The 23,788-nt window shown below is 40.2% G+C and overlaps 1 protein-coding gene across 5 annotated transcripts in view; it reads left to right on the top strand.

Annotated features, from left to right (window-relative positions):
* The first annotated feature begins 460 nt into the window (after positions 1-460).
* The window catches only part of Abcb11 (ATP binding cassette subfamily B member 11), an 89,436-nt gene continuing 66,108 nt past the window's right edge, over positions 461-23,788 (top strand). For all 5 annotated transcript variants that reach the window (XM_045147830.1, XM_045147831.1, XM_045147832.1 and 2 more), the window contains exons 1-9: positions 461-536; positions 2,306-2,327; positions 4,647-4,698; positions 5,848-6,086; positions 12,901-12,988; positions 14,169-14,302; positions 16,356-16,527; positions 18,815-18,939; positions 22,564-22,738. In XM_045147830.1, coding sequence (XP_045003765.1) covers positions 461-536; positions 2,306-2,327; positions 4,647-4,698; positions 5,848-6,086; positions 12,901-12,988; positions 14,169-14,302; positions 16,356-16,527; positions 18,815-18,939; positions 22,564-22,738 — 1,083 coding nt within the window. The remainder of the gene's footprint in view (positions 537-2,305; positions 2,328-4,646; positions 4,699-5,847; positions 6,087-12,900; positions 12,989-14,168; positions 14,303-16,355; positions 16,528-18,814; positions 18,940-22,563; positions 22,739-23,788) is intronic.

Here is a 23,788-nt window from a genome sequence, read left to right on the forward strand (position 1 = left end):
CTCCTCTGGCTGCTTGGTCCCAGCTAGACTTGCCTTGCTTTGAGGATGTACTTACAGAGAAACAGAAGGCTACCCAACAGGATTGAGGGACCATTTGGTCAGCTTTACTGACTCAAGAATGTCACAGATTAATTTTCTGTCTTAGGGATTTTACATTAACTCCGCTACAATAAATAAAGCACAGATAAGCAGAAAGAACAAATGAGTAAAAATCAACCTTCCATCTACTAGCTAGAGAAAGCCATGGATAATGGTTTCACTGTATCTTGCCTAATACTAAGGCTTTTTCATTGAGTTATAAGCTAAATAAGTGATGTGCTTTTGTTTGAAATTGATTAGGGAGGCTTATTTTTTAAATCAAACTATTCTGTTATTTTGGCTACTTTGGTTGAAGTAAAGATACAATACTCACAGCAGTTCTTTTATGTTATAGGGCTGTTGACAGCACATTGAAAAGACCATGTCTGACTCGGTAATTCTTCGCAGTGTGAAGAAATTTGGAGAGGAAAATCATGCTTTTGAGTCAGATGGATCATGTAAGTGGCCTTTTAAGTTCCTTGACTCTTGTGCAAAGACAGGAAGCACCAAAGTGAGATAAGCCAGTGAAGTTTCCATAAGTGAGAAGAATGAACCACAATATGTAGAGCAATTACTGAGCATGAACCTAGCTCCCAACCACAGGAGCCTGTCTAAACTCCACGCAGTGTTCTGCGTGACGGCACCGTGTAAGAGCACGCAGCGTGGGTGCGGAAGCTCCTGTGTCCAGGGAGAGTAAGGTTGTCGCAGCACTGACTACTGTTGGTAACTTTGTTCCTGTGGCCATTATTGACCACAGTCATGTTAGCAATCATTAAGGGGGTTCTGTTCCTTCAGAGGAGCCAGACCAAGACTCCGCTGGTAAGGATGAGCAGCATGGAGGGGCTGGTAACAGCAGTACCTGTCTTGTTGTGAGCACAGAAGATTCCAAGCTAGTATTTTGTTTGTAATTCCTGTGACTTTGCCAGGCATGGTAGTGATGATGGTGCAAGCCTTTGATCCCAGCACTCGGGAGGCTGAGGTAGGAAGATCATCATGAGTCTCAGGCCAGCCTGGGCTAAGGAGTAAGTTCAAGGTCAGCCTGGGCTATGAGACTCTGTTTCATAAAACCAAGCAACTAGGCAACAAACAAAAACACAACCCCCAAAATCTTATGATCTTATATTTCACAAATAGAGAAATTGAAACTGTGTTAACTTTTTAAACTTTGGTGAGGGTCATATGGATAATTGTTAATGGAACCAAAATTCAGATCCAATGCTGTCTGATTCTCAAGCCCTCTTTCTACACTATAATATCTCTTTACTCTTATTTAAATTAAAATGTCAGTGAAACTAGGAAACGATGTCCATGGTAATGGATGTTTCTTAGGGACTCTTTCCCCTGGCTCCCCTGTACCCATCACCCCTACATCTCCTCTTTCGTCTTCTACCCTACAGAAGCTCTAATGCGTGCTGGGTAAAAGCAACATGTTTCTCAGTACCAGGGAGTCTACTGATATTGAAGTATCAATGATATCTTACTCTCCATTTATCTGGATGCTTCTAAGGAACTAAACAATCAGTCATTATTCATTTTAACCTATAAATTTGAGAAATCAGATTTACTTTGGAGGTGGAAGTGCCGATTCTCACTAGGCCTAGTCCCTTGTCTCTACCTGCAGCGCTGCCGCGGCAGGACAGCTGCTGTGAGTCTGAGAGCATCTTGGATCACAGAATGAGCTCCGGAGCAGCCTCTGCTACACAGTGAGAACTTGTCTTAAAAAGGACAAACAGCTGGGTGTGGTGACACAGGCCTTTAATCCCGGCCCTCCAGAGCCAGAGGTAGGAGGATCGCCATGAGTTCGAGGCCACCCTGAGACTCCATAGTGAATTCCAGGTTAGCTTGGGCTAGAGTGAGACCCTACCTCAACCAACCAACCAACCAACCAAACAAACAAACAAATAAACAAACAAACAAAACAATCCAAAAAGAAAAAAAAAAAAAAGAAAATCTCCATTTGATATTCAGCAAATATAAATGTCTTATGATATGAAGAGAAATTCAGAGACTGCAAAAGGCTGCAGTTCTGAGCCAGAAAAAGTGACATATATGTGCATATATATAGGAAGGAAGAATTTTAAAAAAGACCCTATTCTATAATATTTTACTAATAAAAGTAGTACTAATAAAAGTACTTCATAGGAATGTTTTTCTGGGGAACATTATTAATAATCATGTATTTTGCTGTAATGATTAACCTCTTTGTGCACTGCTTTTCTCTCGACAGATAGCAATGATAAGAAATCAAAGTAAGTGACAATTTCAACATATAGCATCTTCTCTAAAATAACTTCATAAAATTTCTATAAACACAAAGCAGAGAATATTTTTATGCATACGTACTTACCTTAATTAGAATTTCTGTGTGTGTCTGCGTGCGCATGTGTGGGCGCATGTGCATGCCATCGAGGCTGTGTGGCGCTCAGGGGACAGCCTCAGCGTGTCGGCCTCTTCCCACCTTCTTTGAGACAGGGCCTCTTGTTTTGCTGCTAGGTAGGTGGTGGGCTTCGGGGTTCTTCTGACAGGCGAATGCTGGTGAATTGAATTCAGGTTGGCAGGCTTATTAGCAAGTACCTTTAACTGCTGAACCCTCTCCTCAGCTCCTCGTTCTCTTTAAAATAAAATACCAGTATACTTTGTTTTAAAACTCTTTTCAGCCAGGCATGGTGGCGCACGCCTTTAATCCCAGCACTTGGGAGGCAGAGGTAGGAGGATCACTGAGAGTTTGAGGCCACCCTGAGACTACAGAGTTAATTCCAGGTCAGCCTGGACCAGAGTGAGACCCTACCTTGAAAAACAAAAAAAACAAAACAAACAAACAAAAAACTCTTTTCAAATATCCCTTCTGGATTAGGTCCAAAGTTCCCTAAACTAAGAGAGGAGAGGAAAAGTTGAACAAGTGTGATTTTTCTGGGCATAAAGAAGTCTCCAAACCTCAAATTCTTCCTAGAGGTGAAGAGCAGAAATCTAACAGTGAATTTTTATGTACTTCTCGTTAGCATAAGAGTTTGAGTTCACATGTAAACAAATACCAGTGTGAAGGCAGGGTCGGAAGACAGAGGGAAGTACCAAGTGAGTTTCTGAGCTGGAAGTTAGTTGAAGCTTGGATTCAAAAGTTTTAAGTGGGCTAGAGAGATGGCTCAGTGGTGAAAGGCTCCTGCGTGGAAAGCCTGGTGGCCCATGATGGAGTTGTGCGGGCTCTCTTGCTTTTAGAGGAAGTGTGCGTAGAATCTGAGCAGTGCCGTCAGTTTGACAGAGCTGTTGAGGACGAGCGGCAGTCCAACTGGGACACTCTCCTGTAGTTTTTTCATTCATGTCAAAGGTATTGATGGAATGCCTACGAGCAATGAGGCACTGTTGTAGGTGCTAAGGGTATAGAAAACAAAATTAAATGGGCAAAAATCTCTGCCCTAGAGAAGGGCATTTTAGTGGGGTGATATAATAAACACCGTAAATAAATGATGTATCATTGTAGCTAGAGACGAAAGAGTGAGAGAAAGACACACAGAGCACGTATGGCCGCACCAGGGCCTCCTGCCACTGCAAATGAACTCCAGAGACATTGCCACTTTGCGCACCTGGCTTTACTTGGGTACGTAGTAGAGAATCAAACCCAGGCCAGCAGGCTTTGACAGAAACTGCTGAACCATCTCCCCAGCTCTACATTTTTTTTTTCTAAGAAAAAAAGAATAAACTGGCAACAAAACTATACGACAGCATGTGCGTAGTGAGGAGAAGTGTTGGAAATTTTCATACCTTAGCCCTGTTGAGGTGACTTTGGAGGGAAGGTCTGAAGGATTTGAGGGTAGCTGTCCACACGGGCTTCTGGACAAAGGCATTTTGGAAGGAAGGTATCCTGACAGCTGTGCCACTCACGTCTCAGCAAAGGTCATTTTGGGCGAGGGAAAGGAGCACAGAGAATCCCGGCCAGAGACCAGGTGACTGAGTTGGTGGGAACTGGAATGTAGTAGGAGGCAAGGTCAGAGAGCTACTGGGCCAGACAGTGGTCTCCTGAGGCTCTCCAGTGATCCTTCTGTCTCCCTCTCTCTCTCCCCTACCGCCTCCACAGTGCCCGGGTCACAGGTGTGTGCAGTCACAGTTAGCATTGTATGTGGGTCCTGGGGATTGAACTCAGGTCCTCATGCTTGAGTAGTGAGCACTCTTATCCACTGAGCCATCTTCCTAGCCCTTAAGAGGAAGCTTTAACATCAGCTAATCCAAGAGCTTCAAGTCACCTTAAGGAAATGTAGTATACATAGGCCAAGTGTCATGGTTGGGGGCAAATAGTTACTTATTCATATAATTGGGAGTATTTAAGACTTTTTACTTCCTCTCAATTCTACTGTGAAAAGCCTCAGTGAATCTCTACTGAACATGAGTGGTAGCTCTACTAAGCCACTGGAAGGATAAAAGGTTACTTTTAAGACACTGGCGTTGGCCAGAACTCCTCATCCAGAACTCTTAGTTTCTTTCTTGTTAAAGAATCATTCAAGAAAGTACCGTGTAGGGAGGAATCTTTTTCACTTTTGGAAGGATGGCCTTTAAAAATCCCTGCTTTTTCTCCTCAGGTTACAAGATCAGAAGAAAGGTGAAGGTGCTCAAGTTGGCTTCTTTCAACTGGTACTACAACCGTGCTGATTTATGACTTTGGTTTTGCAACTGTGAATGATTTAGAAGATGAAGGAAGTACCCATTCATTAGTCATACTGGCAGGTTTAACTACAGCAATCACTTACACAGTCAGAAGTTTTACCTGTGTGGTAACATGCTGAATAGTGATTTCCAATTCATCAACTTACTCTTCAGGAATACAATCACTGACACCAAAATTGTCATTTTACTAGGGATAGAGTCACTATAATCCCCATGTAATATATAATATATATGAATATGATATCTATCATATATGTTTATTCTTTTGAAAAAAATATGATATATCATATATATTTATTCATTTGAAAAGTCTTTAGAAATATTATATCTTAGGTATTTATTCCAAATTTATGTTAGATGGAGGAATTTCTAAGCAAAAATAGACACTTCCCATTGTCATGATCAGTTCTAAGGACTAATTTACAGCATCGCTGAAGGCCCATGCAGTGTATGTACCTGGTGATAGTATCTGTGATGGTGACCAGCAAAACACTCTAGTCAGCTCCTGATCTGAAGATAATGAATCCAAAGATTCAGAAAGAACATGAGTTAATGTAAGAGTCTAATGTTTTAGATAATTGATATGCAATTTTTTTTCAAAAAATATATTTTTTTTGGTTTTTCAAGGTAGGGCCTCACTGTAGTCCAGGCTGATGTGGAATTCACTCTGTATTCTCAGGGTGACCTCAAACTCACAGAAATCCTCCTACCTCTGCTTCCTGAGTGCTGGGATTAAAGGCATGTGCCATGATTCCCAGCCAAAAAAGTATATTTTTAATTTATGAAAAGAGAGAGAAAGTATGTTCATGCCAGGGCCTTGTGCCACTGCAAATAAACTCATGCTCCACTTTGTGCATCTGGCTTTACATGAGCACTGGGGAAATCAAATCTCAGCCATTAGGCTTTACAAGCAAGTGCCTTTAACCACTGAGCCATCTCTTCAGCCCTGATATGCAGTATTTTGACAATTAATGTTACCTCCACTGCTCACAGGTGATGCTCATAGCCTTTGGTGTTGAGTACAACGTACCAGAATCTAGTAACTATAATTAAATAGTCCTCCCACCTCTCCTGCTTTTCACCCATAGATGATCTCTGAACCCTTTGTTTTTCAAGTTTCGATTTTCTTCATCGACTGACATTTGGCTGATGTTTATGGGAAGTTTATGTGCATTTCTCCATGGACTAGCCCAGCCAGGCATGCTCCTTGTTTTTGGTGTAATGACAGACATTTTTGTAGACTATGACATTGAAGTACAAGAACTCATGGTTCCAGGAAAAGCATGCGTGAATAACACCATAGTCTGGATCAACAGCTCCCTCAGCCAGAACGTGACAAATGGAACAAGTTGTGGGTAGGCTCTTTCCCTTTTTAATTTTTTCACTTTTTTCTCATATCTTAAATTATAACTCCGAATGTGTAATGTGGATATTACTGATAGGCAATGGAGTGTTATCTAACATAGAAGAACAACAATATAAATTTATCCACATTTCCAGAAATTACTCTACCTTGAGATTCTCTCCATCTTCCCAGGTTTTAAAAATCTTAACAGAAACAGGACTGGAAGTTGCTGATCAAATACAGCACCAAAATCTAACCACTTTAATAACTATAGACCTAACCGTGACACTGTCCTATCCGTAGGACACACTCGTGATCACATTGTGTGCGTGCTCATCGACATGACTTTCTTCCCCCCAACCTCTTTTATCCCTTAGCTCTGTGGCCATGTGGAATGATTCACTTGGTCTCAAGTCTCCTCTCCTGGTGCATGTTCTGAGCATGCTGCATTAGTTGGTGCAGAGGTAAATTGGTCACAATTAATAGTTGAGCTTCGTGGAGGACTGGCTTGGTGTTTCGAACAGAAGGCAGCCCTGAAGAAATAGCCACAGCTCAGATGGCACAGTCACTGTGCTACTGGTCTCTGTGATCCACCCGGCAGGCCACCTGGTAATAAGTGAGTGTGTGGTGTACATGTGCTGACTCACTGTCACGGCATGGACTTTGTAGCCTGCCTCATGCTGTCTCACCTTCAGAACAAGTTCATTTGCAAGTATGAATCCATACACTCGGGTTCATGAATCAAGGGCAGGGCATGTCCTGGCTAGAAAAACACTTGGAATGGCTTCTTCAAATGAGTTTCTCTTTCTTCCTTCATGTTTGTAAATTTATACAGGCTTGATTCAGACCAAGAGTATTTCTGAATCACTGATGCTTTTCCATGATATTGTCTACATTGAGAGTTTTTCATTTAAGTAAAAGGTTTTTTTTTTGTTTGTTTGTTTTTGTTTTTGTTTTTGAGGTATGATCTCACTCTAGCCCTGACTGACCTGGAACTCACTCTGTAGTGCTAGGGTGGCCTCGAACTCACAGCAGTCCTCCTACCTCTGCCTCCCAAATGCTGGGATTAAAGGAATGTACCACCACACCTGGCTTCATTTAACTAAAAGTTTTTGAATAGCATCTAATTACCATGATCTTGTGGAAGCATCAAGGACACAGATTTACATTACAGTCTTATATTTTGCTGAGTTTAGGGATTAGTCAGCAAGACCATCATTCAATCAATGCTCCTTCATAATTATTAGCTACAAACTTGTAGGTGCTTGATGCTAGAAACAAGATTACACACAATATACGGAATTACTCTTTAAATATTAATATGCCCACTAATTGGAAATAAACTTGCTAGCATCTAAATATGTATGTTTCTTCTCTAAACTTGGAAATTTATTTTCATCTGAAAACCTCAGCATCTTGTAGAAAAGACACACTGAGCTCAATAATAATCTTTTTAAGTTCTTCATTTCTGCTGAGGTCAAAATTGGAAACGTTTCCAGGATACTAGGTGCTCATAAACTTTGTCAGATGAATTAATGAGTGAGTCTATCTTTGATGTTTACATAACGGACAGCTGTTAGAGGAAATTTGTCTGAGGCTACCACTGCTCATGCCATTCATTCCTACTGGGTCAGGTACCTGAAGGTGAGCAAAGATTGCACAGCCAGGGGCTTTCAGAAGAATATTGGCCTTGTCTGAATTCACATGATACTAATTATTTAAATGATAAAACTATTTAAATGATAAAAAGATGAAGCACAGAAGTAATCATTTCCTTTTAGTTTTTGAAAAATTACACAGATCGCTGAAATGGATTACAATACACCTTTGTCAGAGCTTTTTTTTTATTTTTTTATTTTTATTTATTTATTTGAGAGTAACAGGCAGAGAGAGAGAGAGAGAGAGAGAGAGAGAGAGAGAGAATGGGCACTCCAGGGCCTCCAGCCACTGCAAACGAACTCCAGATGAGTGCGCCCCCTTGTGCATCTGGCTAACGTGGGTCCTGAGGAGTCAAGCCTCGAACCGGGATCCTTAGGCTTCACAGGCAAGCGCTTCACCGCTAAGCCATCTCTCCAGCCCTATCAGAGCTTTTTGACAAGCTAAAATACTTTAACTGTGACTTGCTGTAGTCACTGCCACTACTCCCATGTGTTGAACTTCTGAATAGTGTGTTTGTTTAGCTTTTATGTGGTGAGACTATTGTGAAAATGGAACTGGGCAAAGGACCAGGGAGAGAATATTTTCCTACTTGTAAATAGTTAATATGCCTCTAAAGTTATCCAAGACTTTCAGTTTCATTGTTGGAAAATATTTATTATTTAAGATACAACATCACCACCAATTACAATAGACATGTAAGTCTGGGATATAGGAGGCAATTCAATAATTTTAACAATGTAAGCATGCATGTGTAATGGTAGGAGCGGGTTTTACTCTTGTTATATTGGCTTTCACACACCTCTTGAAATTTATTGGGTGGAATTTTAAAACTTAACCTAAATAGCTCTCAGGCAATAACACTGATAAGGATTACAGAACATTGGGTTCTCTTGATTAGTTTATCAGAATTTCTACTCAGGATAATAAAACAAAACAGTAAAAGAATCAAATCTAAAGGAATGAGATGATAACATAATGTAATTTTCTCTTTTTTTTCGAATTAGATTATTTTTAAAAAATGGAAGCCACAAAGTCTTTTTTAGTTAATCCTGGGAGAAATATACTATAATTTCTGGCATTTACTCTAGGTCACACAAATATAGACTCTGGTTCAGTTTGGGAATACTGAGAGGTAAGAGCCATGGAGGCCCCTTGGGGGCTGAAAAGTACCACCGTTGGAAAGCTGGTGTCTTCATCTACCTCACATAAAGGTGCACCACGCTAGAAATCTGAGGCCGTATTTCAGATTTATCCTGTTCTCTCGTAATACATTATCAACTGAGATGCACACTGCTTCAGATTAGATCACACATTCTTTCAAAACAAGCTTGGTCATCCTAAAACTACATAGTGAATTCCAGCTCAGCCTGGGCTAGAGTGAAATCCTACCTCAAAAAAAAAAAAAAAAAAGTGGGGGGGCTGGAGAGATGGCTTAGCGGTTAAGTGCTGGCCTGTGAAATTTAAGGATCCCGGTTTGAGGCTCGACTCCCCAGGACCTATGTTAGCCAGATGCACAAGGGGGCGCATATGTCTGGAATTCTGGCACGCCCATTCTCTCTCTATCTGCCTCTTTCTCTCTCTGTCACTCTCAAATAAATAAATACAAATAAGAAAAAAAAAATTAAAAAAAAAAGAGGGCTGGAGAGAGAGCTTAGTGGTTAAGGTGTTTGCCTGCAAAGCCAGACAACCCAGGTTTGACTTCTCAAACGTAAAGCCAGATGTACAAGGTTGCAAAAGCATCTGGAGTTCGTTTGAAGTGGCTGGGAGCCTTGGTGCACCCATTCTATCTCCTTCCCCCCTCCTTTCTCTTTCTCAAATAAATAAATAATGTTTTAAAAACCCAAACCAAACCAAAACAAAACAAGCTTTATTGAGATATAATTCAGACACCATGAATTTCATCATTTAAGATGTGCATGCAGTGGCATATAGTTTATCTATAGAGCTGTACATCTATCACTAAAACCAATATTTGAATGTTTCATTAATGAAACAGAAGAAAGAAAAAGAAAAGGGCTGGGAAGATGGCTTAGCAATTTGCTTACAAAGTCTGTTGTTCCAAGTTCAATTCCCAAACCTCTCCAGTTCAATTCCAAGGGACACACATAAGTCAGTAGCAAAAAAGTGGCTCAAGCATCCAGCAATTTGTTTTCAGAGACAGAAGGCCCTTGTGTGCACCCCATCTGCCATGCAAATAAATAAATTGAAAAATTTTTAAAGAGAAATTCTACACCCCTAACCCATGGTTTCTTAGTTCTTATCGTGTGTAAGCAAAACTTGTCAACTTTCTGTTTCTATACATTTCTTGACATTTCATATAAATGGAATCATATATTGTGACTTTTTGAGACTAGCTTTTTGAACTTAGCATAAGGTTTTTAAAGTTTTTCTATGCTGTGGCATGGATCAGTATTTTATTTCTTTTATTTGTGAGCAATATTTCATTATATGGTGGTAATTTGATTGTTTTCACCTTGGGGTATTATAAATAGTGCTATTATGAATAGTTATGTATTATTTTGTGGACACACGACTTAATTTCTCTCAGTTATGTATCTCGGATTAGAGTTGCTGGTGTTGTGGTGACTATGTGTTTAATTATTTGAAGAACTGTCAAACTGTGTTGAAAGCATCTGTACCACTTCCATGAGGTGTGGGATATGAGCTTGTAGTTTTTCTACATTTTCACTAACAGTGGCTATTTGTTACCTATATATTTGATGTGGACACACATGTCCACATGTGCGCATGCGCTTGTGGAGGCCACAGGGCCGCTTTGAGTGTTGTACTCTCAGGTACTGTATCGTTGTCTGCAATGTCTCACGTAGCCCAGGCTGGCCTCACTATCTGAGGATGTCCTTGAGCTTCTGATCCTCCTGTGTCTACTTCGCCAGTGCTGGGATTACAGGCAAGCACCACCATGCCCAGTTTTCATGTAGTCCTGAGGACTGAAGCCAGGGCCTCATGCAGGATAACCAGTATATCTGGAGATACCAACTGAGCATCCACCTTTCTTTTGAAGCAGGGTCCCTAATTTGCCCAGAGTTCACCAAGTAGGCTAAACTGGCTGGGCAGTGGGCCCCAGGGACCTGCCTGTGTCCCTCTCCAAGATTACAAGCATATTCCACCATACCTCTCTTTTTATTCAGGTGCTGGGGATGAAACTCGGGTCAACTCATGCTTACCAAATAAGCACTTGAGTGAACTGTCTGGCTCTTATTATCTGTTTTGATGCTAGCTATAGTTGGCTAAACAACAGCTCCCCAAGATGGCTGAATCTTAATCACTGGAACCTATGAATATTACCCTGTATAGAAAGAATCTCAGCTGGGGGCTGGAGAGATAGCTTAGCGGTTAAGTGCTTGCCTGTGAAGCCTAAGGACCACGGTTCGAGGCTCGGTTCCTCAGGTCCCACGTTAGCTAGATGCACAAGGGGGCGCATGCGTCTGGAGTTCGTTTGCAGAGGCTGGAAGCTCTGGCGTGCCCATTCTCTCTCTCTCCCTCTAACTGTCTTTCTCTCTGTGTCTGTCGCTCTCAAATAAAAAAATTTAAAAAAAATTAAAAAAAAAAAAGAATCTCAGCTGGGTCTGGGTTATGTGTCTTGTTATTACTGAGTTGTAGGAGTTTATTATTCTAGATACAAGTCCTTTAGCAAATATATGATTTCCAGAATTAGCTCATTCTTAGGTTGTCTTTTTGATCTGTTGATGGTGACCTTGTAAGCACTTAAAGCTTCAATTTTGACAAAGTGTGCTTTATTCTTTTCTTTTTATATTCTTTGAATTTTGGTGTCATATCTAAGAAACCATTGCACAGTCCAAGGCTTTCAAGAGTTAACCATATGTTTTCTCTTAAGGGTTTTATAGTTTTGCTTGTATGTTAAGGTCTTTTGTTCATTTTGAGCATTTTGTTTGCTGTGTGAAATGAGGGGTTTGATTTGATCCATCTTCCCATGCAATCAGTTAGCATCATTTGTTGAGAAGACTACTACATATGTTTAACACATGGCATAGTTTTGGAACCCTTGTCAAAAACAGTTTATTGTAAATGTTAGGGTTTATTTCTGGGTCCTCAATTCTTTTCTGTTCACACATGCATCTATCTTTATGCAGATAAAACACATTTTTTGATTATGGGAGCTTTATAGTAGGATTTGAAATCAAGAAACATGAGTCTACCAACTTTGTTCTTTTTCACAACTGTCTGTTCTGGCTCTCTGAATTTTCATGTGAGCTTCAGGCTCAGCTTGTTTCATTTCTATAAAGAAGTCAGCTGAAAAACTAGGGATTGCACTGAATCTGTAAATCAATGTGGGGGAATATTGCCATCTTAACACTATCAAGCCTTGTGATCCATACATTTAAATATTATTTAATTTCTTTCAATAAGGCTTATAGATTTCAAAAAATAAATTTTGTGCTTTTATTGATTTTATTGAGAATTAGTCTCATATTTTTGATGCTATTTAAGTGGGGAACACTTTCAGAGTACTATTTTTCCTCCCTTGCCTGGCCCTGCCAATCCAAATCAGTGTGCCATGATGTGATCGTTCTGGGAAAGTGCCCCAAACTTTCTCTTTTCCCTGCATATGTCTCTACCTCTGACTTTTGAAATTGTCCTAGTGTGAGCGGCTTTATGGCTGTAGTCAGCAGAAATGCAGGGCTAAGCAAGCATTTTTCTCCCCCAAAGGAAGATGACATACACATTTTTCATTGTCACTCTGGGATGGGGACAGTATAAAGCATGCTTAGATTCCCAGAAGAGGTGACAGTAAACCCCTTAACTTACAGTCCATATCTTTCTAGAAATGTCTTTCCAGACAGCCTGTCTGGATTGTTGCAACCTTTCTCTAGCTATGATGGCCAAGGTGCACTGAGTTCTGGATAGCCACTTAGGGTCCCTTCTCTTCTAAACACTGTTGATGTGTTACCACATCATCTTAGCCGCTCTGCCTCTGGAAGTAAAGAGGATGATTGTGCAATTGTGCCAAAAGATCTACTTGAGGATTTTCTTGGATTCATTATAATCCTACATAAATAAAATGCCATACTAAATAAAATAGCAATATAAAATATGTTTATTTTAAAGCCCACTACACCTATAAATATAATTCTTGGTAGCTGGATCCTACATAGGAATCTTAACATTTTTCCCCTCTTTTAAAGGTTGCTGAATGTTGAAAGTCAAATGATCACCTTTGCGGCTATCTATGCTGGAGTTGGCCTTGCAGTACTTATCGCAGGATATATTCAAGTTAGTAGTGCTTCCATTGCATTTATAGACCGACTTATGGACTGATAGACACCATAGTGAACTAAGTGTTGCTGTTCTATTTTAAGCTATTCATAAGCCTTAAGTACTACAGTTCTATTTCCAGAAGACATGAGCGAATGGGAGGACTCGGGCAATAGCTGATGGCCAGCTCGGGTATGTTTGCAGGTAGAGATTGGGAAGCATGTAGAAAGCCAAGCACATGGAGGTAAAGAACATAAAATGTATTTTCTTTTTTGTGCTTTATTCAAGTCTTTGATACCAGTCCAACTTTTATAAATATGAATCTTCATTTTATAAACTTAGGGGATGGAAGGGCGTAGTATTACTTAACCATTCTAAGGAAGAAAAATATTTCAGATTTTTATATTTTAGTTATTTGAGAGAGAGAGGTAGGTAGAAAGAGAGGGAAAATGAGCATGCCAGGGCCTCCAATCACTGCAAACAAACTCCAGATGCATGTGCTACCTTGTGCATCTGGCTTTATGTAGGCACTGGGGAATAGAACCTGGGTCCCTGGGCTTCACAGACAAAAGCCTTAACCTCTAAGCCATCCCTCCAGCTCATAGTTCAGTTTTTATTTTACCATGTGTTTGAAGAATTCCAAGTAACTTTACTTGTAAAGAGAAATGAATTCATTTTCCCCTTGGAAAAATTTTCATGACACATTAACATTTTTTAGTTAGAGGCAGTCTCTCAGCATATTAGATCCCTTGCTTGGGTCATAATTTTGGTTTAAATCATTGCCTGGAAACTATGTGTGAATGTCTATAGGGAGGCTACTCAGGAGAAGCCCTCTGAGAAGGGATATGAAAAGGCAGTGGTGTTAGAGCATTGATGTCTTAGTTTGGGGGCTGTGACCTTGCTTTACTGCAGGGGAAAGTGTGACCGGATAGGAGAAACTCAAGGATCTTGGCCTGCTCACCTGTCATGACTAGATTCATGGCCTGGTCTCTGGCCTGCTTGCCACAGGTATTCTGCTCACATCCACTTAGCCAGTAGGTACCAGGCCTTGCATCTGACTTCCCAAGATGAGACACTTTGTGAAATTTTTCCTTTATTTTTTCAACTATGACATGGGAGGTGCTGTCTTCTATAAAGAGGAGGAATCAACAAATATGTTTAACATTACAATGCTAAGCACTCCTTTGTCCCTTTCCAGATATGCTTTTGGGTAATTGCTGGAGCTCGACAGATACAGAAAATGAGAAAATTTTACTTTAGGAGAATTATGAGAATGGAAATTGGATGGTTCGACTGTACTTCTGTGGGAGAGCTGAATGCAAGATTCTCTGAGTAAGTCACTGATAAAATAGTATGATGATGTATCATTTTGATAATAAAACCCTTGTTTCTAAATTAAATAATATTTTGAAAACTTTTTAGTTAGATTTGATATATTTTATCTTGTTAGCTAGATTTTCAAGGCGGGCATTGTGGCCCATGTCTGTAATCCCAGCACTTGGGAAGGGGGCGGGGGCAGGAAGATCAGGAGTTCAAGATCAGTTTTGGCTGTATAGTGAGTTTGAGGCCAGCCTGGGCTACCATCAGCCATTGTCTTTAAAGAAAAAATTAAAAAATGAACATAAGTTGGACTTTCATAGGTATCTTGGAGATCCCATAGGCACTGGATTCGAATATAGTTATTAAAAATTGAAAGGTTAGATGTGAACTATTATAGATGGACAAGAGTTTAAATAAATAGGATTATTTGGCACCAGAAGGAGAAATTGGGGGCAGGGTGGATGTGACAGTCTATGTACATATGCAATCTCAATATAATTAGAGATAATTATTTTGCTACATCTATGCAGGCAATTTGTGCATAGAAACAAAAACAAATTCCAAAAATAGTTTAAGAGGGCTGGAGAAATGGTTTAGCAGTTAAGGCATTTTCCCAAGAAGCGAAAGGATACAAGTTAGATTATCCAGGACTCACATAAGCCCAATGCAGAAGGGTTACGTATATCTGGAGTTCATTTGCAGTGGCTGGAGGTCCTGGCATGCCCATTCTCTCTCTGTCTGCCTCTATTCTATATCTCCCTCTCTCTGCTTGCAAATAAATAAATAAAATTAAACATAATTTAAGAAAGTTTCAAACAAATCAAAGAAAACAAATCCAGTTTACACATCAATATAGTTCAGAGCATAAGGGCATCACAGAAATTCTAAATGAACACTGAGAAATTCAAGACAGTCGAATTTCTCCAAATATTTTATTATTTATTTATGAGAGAGCAGGAGAAAGAGAGAGAGAGAGAGAAAGAATGGACATGCCAAGGCCTCAAACCACTGAAAACGAACTCCAGATGCATGTGTTACCTTGTGCATCTGGCTTATGTGGGTCCTGGGGAATCAAACCTGGGTATTTAGGCTTCACAGGCAAGTGCCTTAACTGCTAAACCATCTCTTCAGACTGACAGTTGAATTTTGAAGCCCCACAAAATTAAGTAAGTATACAGTAAAGATAAGGCTTCTAAGTACTAGCACTGATTTTCCCCTCACTATGACCTTTAACAGATGCTGAGCTAGAATATAATGATTTAACATCGGGATAAAATCTAGGGTTCTTTCATGCTATTAAGTATCAAGTTCTGTTTGCTCCATCTGGACAAGAGAATAAGAGAATGTTCATAGACATACAAATGTAATGCAATTTGTTCCATGAATATTCAACCTTACATTCCTGCTCTGAAGGAATTTAAAAGATGGTAGCAGGAATGAGAAGAGCAAACAAGTAAAGAATGAGTAGAGATAACGCAAATTAGTAGCTTATTATTTTATAGGCACCATTCTACATGTTTACATATGTTAACTAATTTAAGTCTTATTACTGATCACTTGTGTGGGTTCTATCATTATCTCCACTTTATAGATGAGGTGACTGAGACACAAAGAAGTTGAGTCAATTTTCCCAAGAAGTGCTTGTATTCAGTTCCAGAGAGTCTAGTCTCAGAGTCTGTGTGCATAGCCGGTAGTCTACTGCCTAAGAGCAGAATGCAATAAACACACACACACATGCACACAAGAACAGCCATGTATACAGATTGATTACTTTGCTATGGGAAACACAGGGAAGCAATTATGATTTCCTTCTGTGGATTGCCCATGGGTTATGAATGGATGTCAGCTGGGAATGCTGAGTTAAGATAGACTTAGCTGGCTATGGGGATAGATATTTGATATTTGATAACATCCCAAATTTTCCATGATTTGAGAAGCTGTGATGTTACTCAAGAGTGTTTGCGGAACTTGGTGGGATTACCAGGAGGGGGAGAGTAAAATGTCTCCACCAGCATTTGAATTGGACATTTTTGGTTTTAGTGATCAGAGTCTCTCTTCCTTCTAGTGATATTAATAAAATCAATGATGCCATTGCTGACCAGCTGTCCATTTTCATCCAGCGTATGACAACAGCCATCAGTGGGTTCCTGGTGGGATTTTACAGGGGTTGGAAACTGACCTTGGTTATTATTTCTGTCAGTCCTCTCATTGGGATTGGGGCAGCCATCATTGGACTGGTAAGAATGTCTTTTGCTTTGCTCCATGGGAAGATATGTATTTGTTCCCCCAAACCTCCAAAATTTATTTTCTTGCCCTGAGTAGATCAAGTCAATGCAATTATTATCATTTTGATTTCTTCTATTTGATTATTCCTCAATCTCAAGTAATACTCCATTAAGTACGAACTTATGATGTTTTAAAGGTAACTGTTATTTTGCTGACAGAAAACAACTACAATTATTGAGCACTTACTCTTTTGCTGGGAACTTTTAGGAGTTTCATATTCACTATCTCTGATTCTTACTACAATCTTACAAAGAAGCACTAATACCATTTTATATTCAGTAAATGGAGGCTTAGAGAGGTACACAGACTTACCTGGGACTGCACAACTAGCAGAGCAAGATCCAAGCTCAAAGGAGCCTGGTTACGACTCTCCACCCACTCTCCTCTGGCGCCCCCATGCTCTCCCCAGCTCAGATGATTCAAAAAGGCAGAACAAATAAACTCATAGCAGTAAGCAATCGAAGGGATTTCTGCCATCACAACTATGCCTCCTTTCCATCTTACCAGTTTCAGAGAATAGTCAGCTGACCAATTAGAAATGCCACCCCTGTTTACAGGCTCTGTTCATTAGCTATTTAAGCTAAGGCAAAGCATGTGAGTTAAAACTTTGGGTCCCTCCATTTAAAAACTCTCCCCAAAATTTAAAAATTATCATTTTTAGCTTTTAGAACACCTAAATTATATAGCAAGTTATGGTATCAGGCTTGGTAATAATTTTCTATAAATATGAACAGAATTCAAATGAAAAAGGTGCATGGTGCTTCCAACTCATTGAAAAAGAGGTATCAATCTCCATAATGACATTTTGTAGAAAAATATTGATACAGCCCATTGATTCTAATACTTAAAGATTTCCCAGGTCATACAGAAAAGAGTTGAAAGTGACAATAGCAAACAGCTCACTTCATCTGACTAAGAAGTTTGTATAACTCCAGCATAACATGTTTTTAACACATCAGCACAGGAATATGACAGCCCCCTGAGTCACTGTGATGATTCAGAGAACTATCCTTGTAAAACAGTAAGCATGGTGTTGTAGTTACCTTTGCATTGCTGGGAGAAAACACCCGACCAAAAGCAACTGGTGGGAGGAAAGAATTTATTTTGGCTTACAGTCTTGAGAGGAAGTTTTATCATGCCTAGGAAAAGATGGTGGAGCAGAGGCTGGATATCACATCTTGTCACATAAGCTGGAAGAAAGCAACAGCAGAGTGAACTGAACTCTGGCAAGGGAGAAGCTGGGCTATAGCACCCAAAAGCCCACCCTCAGAAACACACTTCCTCCAGCAAACTTCCATCTCCTGTTTCCACCAGTGGCGGGGGGGGGGGGGGGGGAAGCACCAAAACACATGAGTCTATGGGGGACATCTGTGTCAAATTGTCACACACCATGTGTGGTACAGAATCAATTCCTAAAGGGATAGTTTATTATTATTATTTTTAAATTCCTGACATCACACAGGCTTTACAGTCATCTTTACTGCAGAACACTTTCTCCAGGGAGCCCTCAAATTCCACTGAAGGGCGCAAAGGATTCTGTAAATTTTTTTTTTTTTTTGTATTTCAGGGTAGGGTCTCACTATAGCCCAGGCTGACCTGTGCTGGGATTAAAAGTGTGCACCACCATTCCTGTCTTCTCTGAACTTTTAATTTAGCTTTATTCCTTTCTAAATATGTTCAATCTCTTTCTTCAAACCTGTGACAGTCTCACAGATCATGTGTCATATTTCACCATGCTACAAACAGAAAGCTATCCCTTATAATTGTGTGAACAGATTTTTCTGGTGCTTTCTCTCTCCTCTGGAGTTACCTCTGCATGCTCCAATCCCCTTCCCTCATTCTCTCCTTCAGCCAACCATGTGCCTACAAGGGCCTCCAGTCTTTGCCTGTGGTATTTGTCTATAAATTATACAATGGTTTCTGGCAAAAGGCAATGAAATATGACATGGTTTAATTTGGGATATGCAATGACTAAAACAGTTAATATTGTAGAATAATGTTTAACTCTATGAGATTTTGAGAGCTTCAATGCTATTTTGATATTTCAATACACAAACACCTATGGATAATGTTTAGCATAGACCAATCTTAGACCTTCATTTGCTGTAGTGTTACAGTAGTAATCTAGTGTTTCACATAAGTGTGATGCAGACTTATTTTGTTAGATGCATCAGTGAGTGACAGATGACTTACCTAATAACGTAGACTTCACATTTCTTTTCTTTCTTTGGATTTTAGAGTGTGGCTAAGTTCACAGACTTTGAATTGAAGGCCTATGCCAAAGCAGGCTCTGTGGCTGAGGAAGTTATTTCATCCATGAGAACAGTGGCTGCTTTTGGTGGTGAGAAAAAAGAAGTTGAAAGGTTGGTTAACTGGAATGTCTATTCATTACTTGAATATCACCAAAGTACCCTGGCTTTTCTTCATTTGGTACAAACTGGCAGATCCATTATTATCAATAGCAACATAAGGGAACATTTATTCCCAAGGCAAGTGCTAGTGAGGATGCAGAGCAAAGGGAACCCTTGCACCCTGTTGGTAAGAGTGAAAATTAGTTCAGCTACTATGGAAAACCACTTTTAATACTAGCACTTGGGAGGCAGAGGTAGGAGGATCCCTGTGAGTTTGAGGCCAGCCTGGGACTACAGAGTAAGTTCTAGGTCAGCCTACATCAAAAAAAAAAAAAAAATTAAAAAAAAAATAAATAAATCAAAACTGGAACACTCCTGGAGATAAACCCAAACGAAGTGAAATCCGTCTGTGGAAGAGATGGCTGCATGCTCTTGTCTATTGAAACACTTCAGCACAATGGCTAAGAAATGGAAGCAACCTAGATAGCCATTAACTGATGAGTGAGTAAAGAAGATGTGCTGCATATGTGCACTGGGTACTATTAGTTATAAAGACGTATGTAATCTTATGATTTGTAACAACATGTATAGTTCAATGAAATAAGCCAGGTGGAAAAAGACAAGTACTATAAGATCTCACTTACATGTGGAATCTAAATAATTGACTTTATAGAAGTTAAGAGAAAATTAGTGGCTACCAAAGGCTGGGGAGAACAGCAGTTAAGGATGGATGAGGAAAAGAAGTGAAGATACAATTAGGAACAAGAAGCTCTGTTGTGCTTTGCATAACACAGTGAGTATAGATAAGAATAATATACTGTATATTTAGAAATTCTAAAAGAAGGATTTTTAAAGACTTATTTTTGAAGGGATGACATTTGTTTTGAGACAGAACCTTACTATGTAGCCCAGCCTTGCCTTGAACTTGTTCTTTAACTAAGGCTGGCTTCAAACTCCCAATCCTCCTACTTCTGTCTCCCTACTGCTGTAGATTACGGACGAGTACCACAACACCCAGCTCAAAGTTTTCAGCACATATTATAAAGGTTTGAGGGTAAATTTTCTCTGACTTACATGTTACACAGCATATAGAGTCTCTCGCCTCTGTAAGTGAACTGCAGACTCATGTGCCTCTTTGTGCATCTGGCTTTATGTGGGTACGGGGGAATCAAACCCATGCCATTAGGCTTTGCAAGCAAGTGCCTTAACTGCTGAGCCATCTCTCCAGCCCAATAAGCCATCATTCTTAATAAAAGTAAAAACTCAAGGGAACAAAACATTGTAGTTGTCAAAAATATGATATTTTTAGCTCTTTAATGTAGCTACTATCTTTTTTTAAAAAATTTTTTATTTATTTATTTGAGAGCGACAGACACAGAGAGAAAGACAGATAGAGGGAGAGCGAGAGAATGAGCACGCCAGGGCTTCCAGCCTCTGCAAACGAACTCCAGATGCGTGCACCCCCTTGTGCATCTGGCTAACGTGGGACCTGGGGAACCGAGCCTCGAACCGGGGTCCTTAGGCTTCACAGGCAAGTGCTTAACCACTAAGCCATCTCTCCAGCCCAGTAGCTACTATCTTTTGATTATTTCTTTTGCCACGTGTCATGTACTGATTTTAAAAAGTAATCATCAACTGGATGGAATTTTTTTCTTTTAATTTTTTTAATATTTAATTTTAAATTTTTATTTATTTTAGAGAGAGAAGGAGGGACGGAAGGAGGGAGAGAGAGAGAGAGAGAGAGAATGGACATTCCAGGGCCTCCAGCCACTGCAAATGAACTCTAGACACATGTATCACCTTGTGCATCTGGCTTATATGGGTACTGGGGAATTAAATGTGGGTCTTTAATCTTTGCAGGCAAGTGCCTTAATTGCTAAGCCATCTCTCTAGCCCTGGATGGAATTCTTATTTTATGTACTTTACCTAGTAGAATTATGTCATTCTCAACTGCTACTCTATTCACCCAATGAAAAAGAACACAAAATTTATTCTAATATCCTTTTTCCCTACTTACTTGGAGGTAATTGCACTATTTTCTTGTAGAAAACATGATGCCATATAATGAAAGAAGCAGTTCAAACTCAACTAGTGGTTGATCCCTCAGGTCTATGCTAAAGTTTATTTTCCCTTGGGGAAAAGTTTAACCTTACTTTTACTCATGCAAAATGCAACCAACTTAAGAAGCTTTAGTGAACGCCATCCTTTTAACACATTTCAATGCCAAACTTCAAAAAAACTTTAATGAACTACACAGAGGTTACTGCACATTTTGTCCCCTAGAGCTGCTCTGTGACAATAATCACCAAGTAAAGTTATTATATTGTGGGCTTTTTTTTTTTTTTTAAGTTCTTTTGTGTAGGGTTTCACACTAGTCTAGGCTGACCTGGAATTCACCCTGTATTCTCAGGATGGACTCAAACTCATGGTGATCCTCCTACCTCTGCCTCCCCAGTGCTGGGATTAAAGGCGCATGCCACCACGCCCTGCCTTTTTTTTTTAAATAACAACTTCCATGATTGTTATCCCACTATCTCATGGTATCCCCCCACGTTCCCCTTTGAAACTCCACTCTCCTTCATATATTCTCCTCTCAATCAGTCTCTCTTATTTTGATGTCATCATCTTTTCCTCCTATTATGATGGTCTTGTGTAGGTAGTGTCAGGCATTGTGAGGTCATTTTATGTCTGGAGGAGCACATTGCAAGGAGTCCTTCCTTTGGCCCTTACATTCTTTCCACCACTTCCACAATGTACCTGGAGCCATGGAAGGTGTGATTGAGATATTGCAGTGCTGAGCACTCCTCTGTCACTTCTTCTCAGTACCATGGTCCTTCTAAGTCATCCCAAGGTCACTGACATCTGAAAAGAGAAGGTTCTGTAACCAAAAGTAAGAGTAGCATTAATATATGGGTATGCACATTAAGAGAAGTGTTTACTGGGCAGTTTGGTGAGCACAGTATACACATTTAGCCAGACAGCAGCAGACGTTACACCCCCTAGGACTTATGACTATCCCTGTTGTAGGCTTTCAGTGTCAGGGATGTATTCCCTCCCATGGAGTGGGCCTCCAGTCAAATTAGAGGGTGTTTGGTTTCTCCCATAACAAACATGCCACTGCTGCATCTGTTGGCTCATTTGGCCTGGCTGGCCAAATATAAGGCTTGTAGTGTCCATTGTTGATTATCTTCACTGGTGATTTCTCTCTCTTGCAATGAACTGCATGCAGCATAGCTTTTTCCAGCTTTCTGTCAGTGGATCTACATGGAGGAGATTTTCAGCTCAGCTCCAGCAGGATTTCTCAGTGACCTTGCATCCAAAGTATGTGGAGTCTTCAGCAATAGGATCTTACCATCTAATCCTGGTGGGAAACCAAGGGCCTCTGCAATAGCCTGTAATGTTTTGGGGGCATCAGGGACCTCCCTGGCCAACAACTCACTGGAAGGTATTCCTTCCCTGGCACTGAAAACTTTCTAGTAACAATCTATTGTCCAAAAAAAGTAGGTTTCCATGAAACTTATTTATATCATCTTAGATTTTGATTAGCCCTCCCTCCACCTTTCCTTTATGTGGGCTGTTTTAAACATAGCTTGAACTGCTATTTCTGAAACTGGTTCAATCATTTTCTCCTCACAGATATGAGAAAAATCTTGTGTTTGCCCAGCGCTGGGGAATTAGAAAAGGGATGGTGATGGGATTTTTTACTGGATACATGTGGTGCCTCATCTTTTTATGCTATGCCCTGGCCTTCTGGTATGGCTCCACACTCGTCTTGGATGAAGAAGAGTACACACCTGGAATCCTGGTCCAGGTACTTTGGTTTTGTTGCCTTGATTGAACATTTCCTGCTGCTTTTTCAGAAAAGCCCATGGGTTCTAGTGGCTTATTATTTTAGGGTCTGAGGTAAGAAAGTCTTGCTGGTTTGGTGGAGTCTATCTGCAGGGTCAACAATTCTTGGAGAATTTTATAGTGAAGAGAAGCTAAGCATATGAACTGCTGAGACCAACATTTAATGATTCCTAATTACCTGAAGATTTCATAGCAACAATAATTTTTTGGGTGATTCCAAAAGAATGCCATAAAATTGAAAAGGCAGTTATCTCTTAGCTAAAACCTGAGCTTAATAATAGTATCAGGATATAAGATATGTGCCCAAAGAATATACCTGTAAAAGATGACACATTACTAACTCAAGGTGATACTGAACTAATGCAAGCATTTTACCCAACTGTGCTAGTCCATGCTATCTTTAATGTCATAGCTTCTTTAATACCCAGTGGCCTTTCAGTTATTCGCTCCACAAGTACGTATGAAGTATCTTCTACCTGCCCAACCTATCCAAGGTGCAGAGGATTCGCCAGGAGCAGTGGCATATACCTTTCATCCTGGCATGTGGGAGGCTTAGGAGGAGGAGCTCCTGCATTCAAGGCCAGCCTGGGCTACAAAGTGATTTCTGGGTCACCCTGGGCTTGAGTGAGATGTGCTTCAAAAAAAACCCAAAAATTTAAATACAAAAACCAACTCCCCTCCCAAAACAAAACCTTCCAGAGTACAAGGGATTCAATAGTGAACAAAAGAAATGTGGTTCATTTTTCCCTTATGGGAAAAGTAAGGAATAGTTCTGTAGTCACATAAATGTGTGATGACAAATGGTGACAGGTACTTATATAAAATAGAAGATGGGGAATGAGCGTAGTAAATAGCAGAGTCACCAGGTGTATTTGGAGCAGGCAGGCTTTTCCTTTTCCCTCTGCATTGCCTTTCCACTTCAGCTTACCGCCCCCCATGCAGGTGGCAGCTGACTGGCCTGTTTCACACTCTGGACTTGTCCAGTCTTACAATCTCTCCATGGCCACTGGAC

This window comes from Jaculus jaculus, chromosome 4 (genome assembly GCF_020740685.1).
Source record: "Jaculus jaculus isolate mJacJac1 chromosome 4, mJacJac1.mat.Y.cur, whole genome shotgun sequence".
Lineage (NCBI taxonomy): Eukaryota > Metazoa > Chordata > Mammalia > Rodentia > Dipodidae > Jaculus > Jaculus jaculus.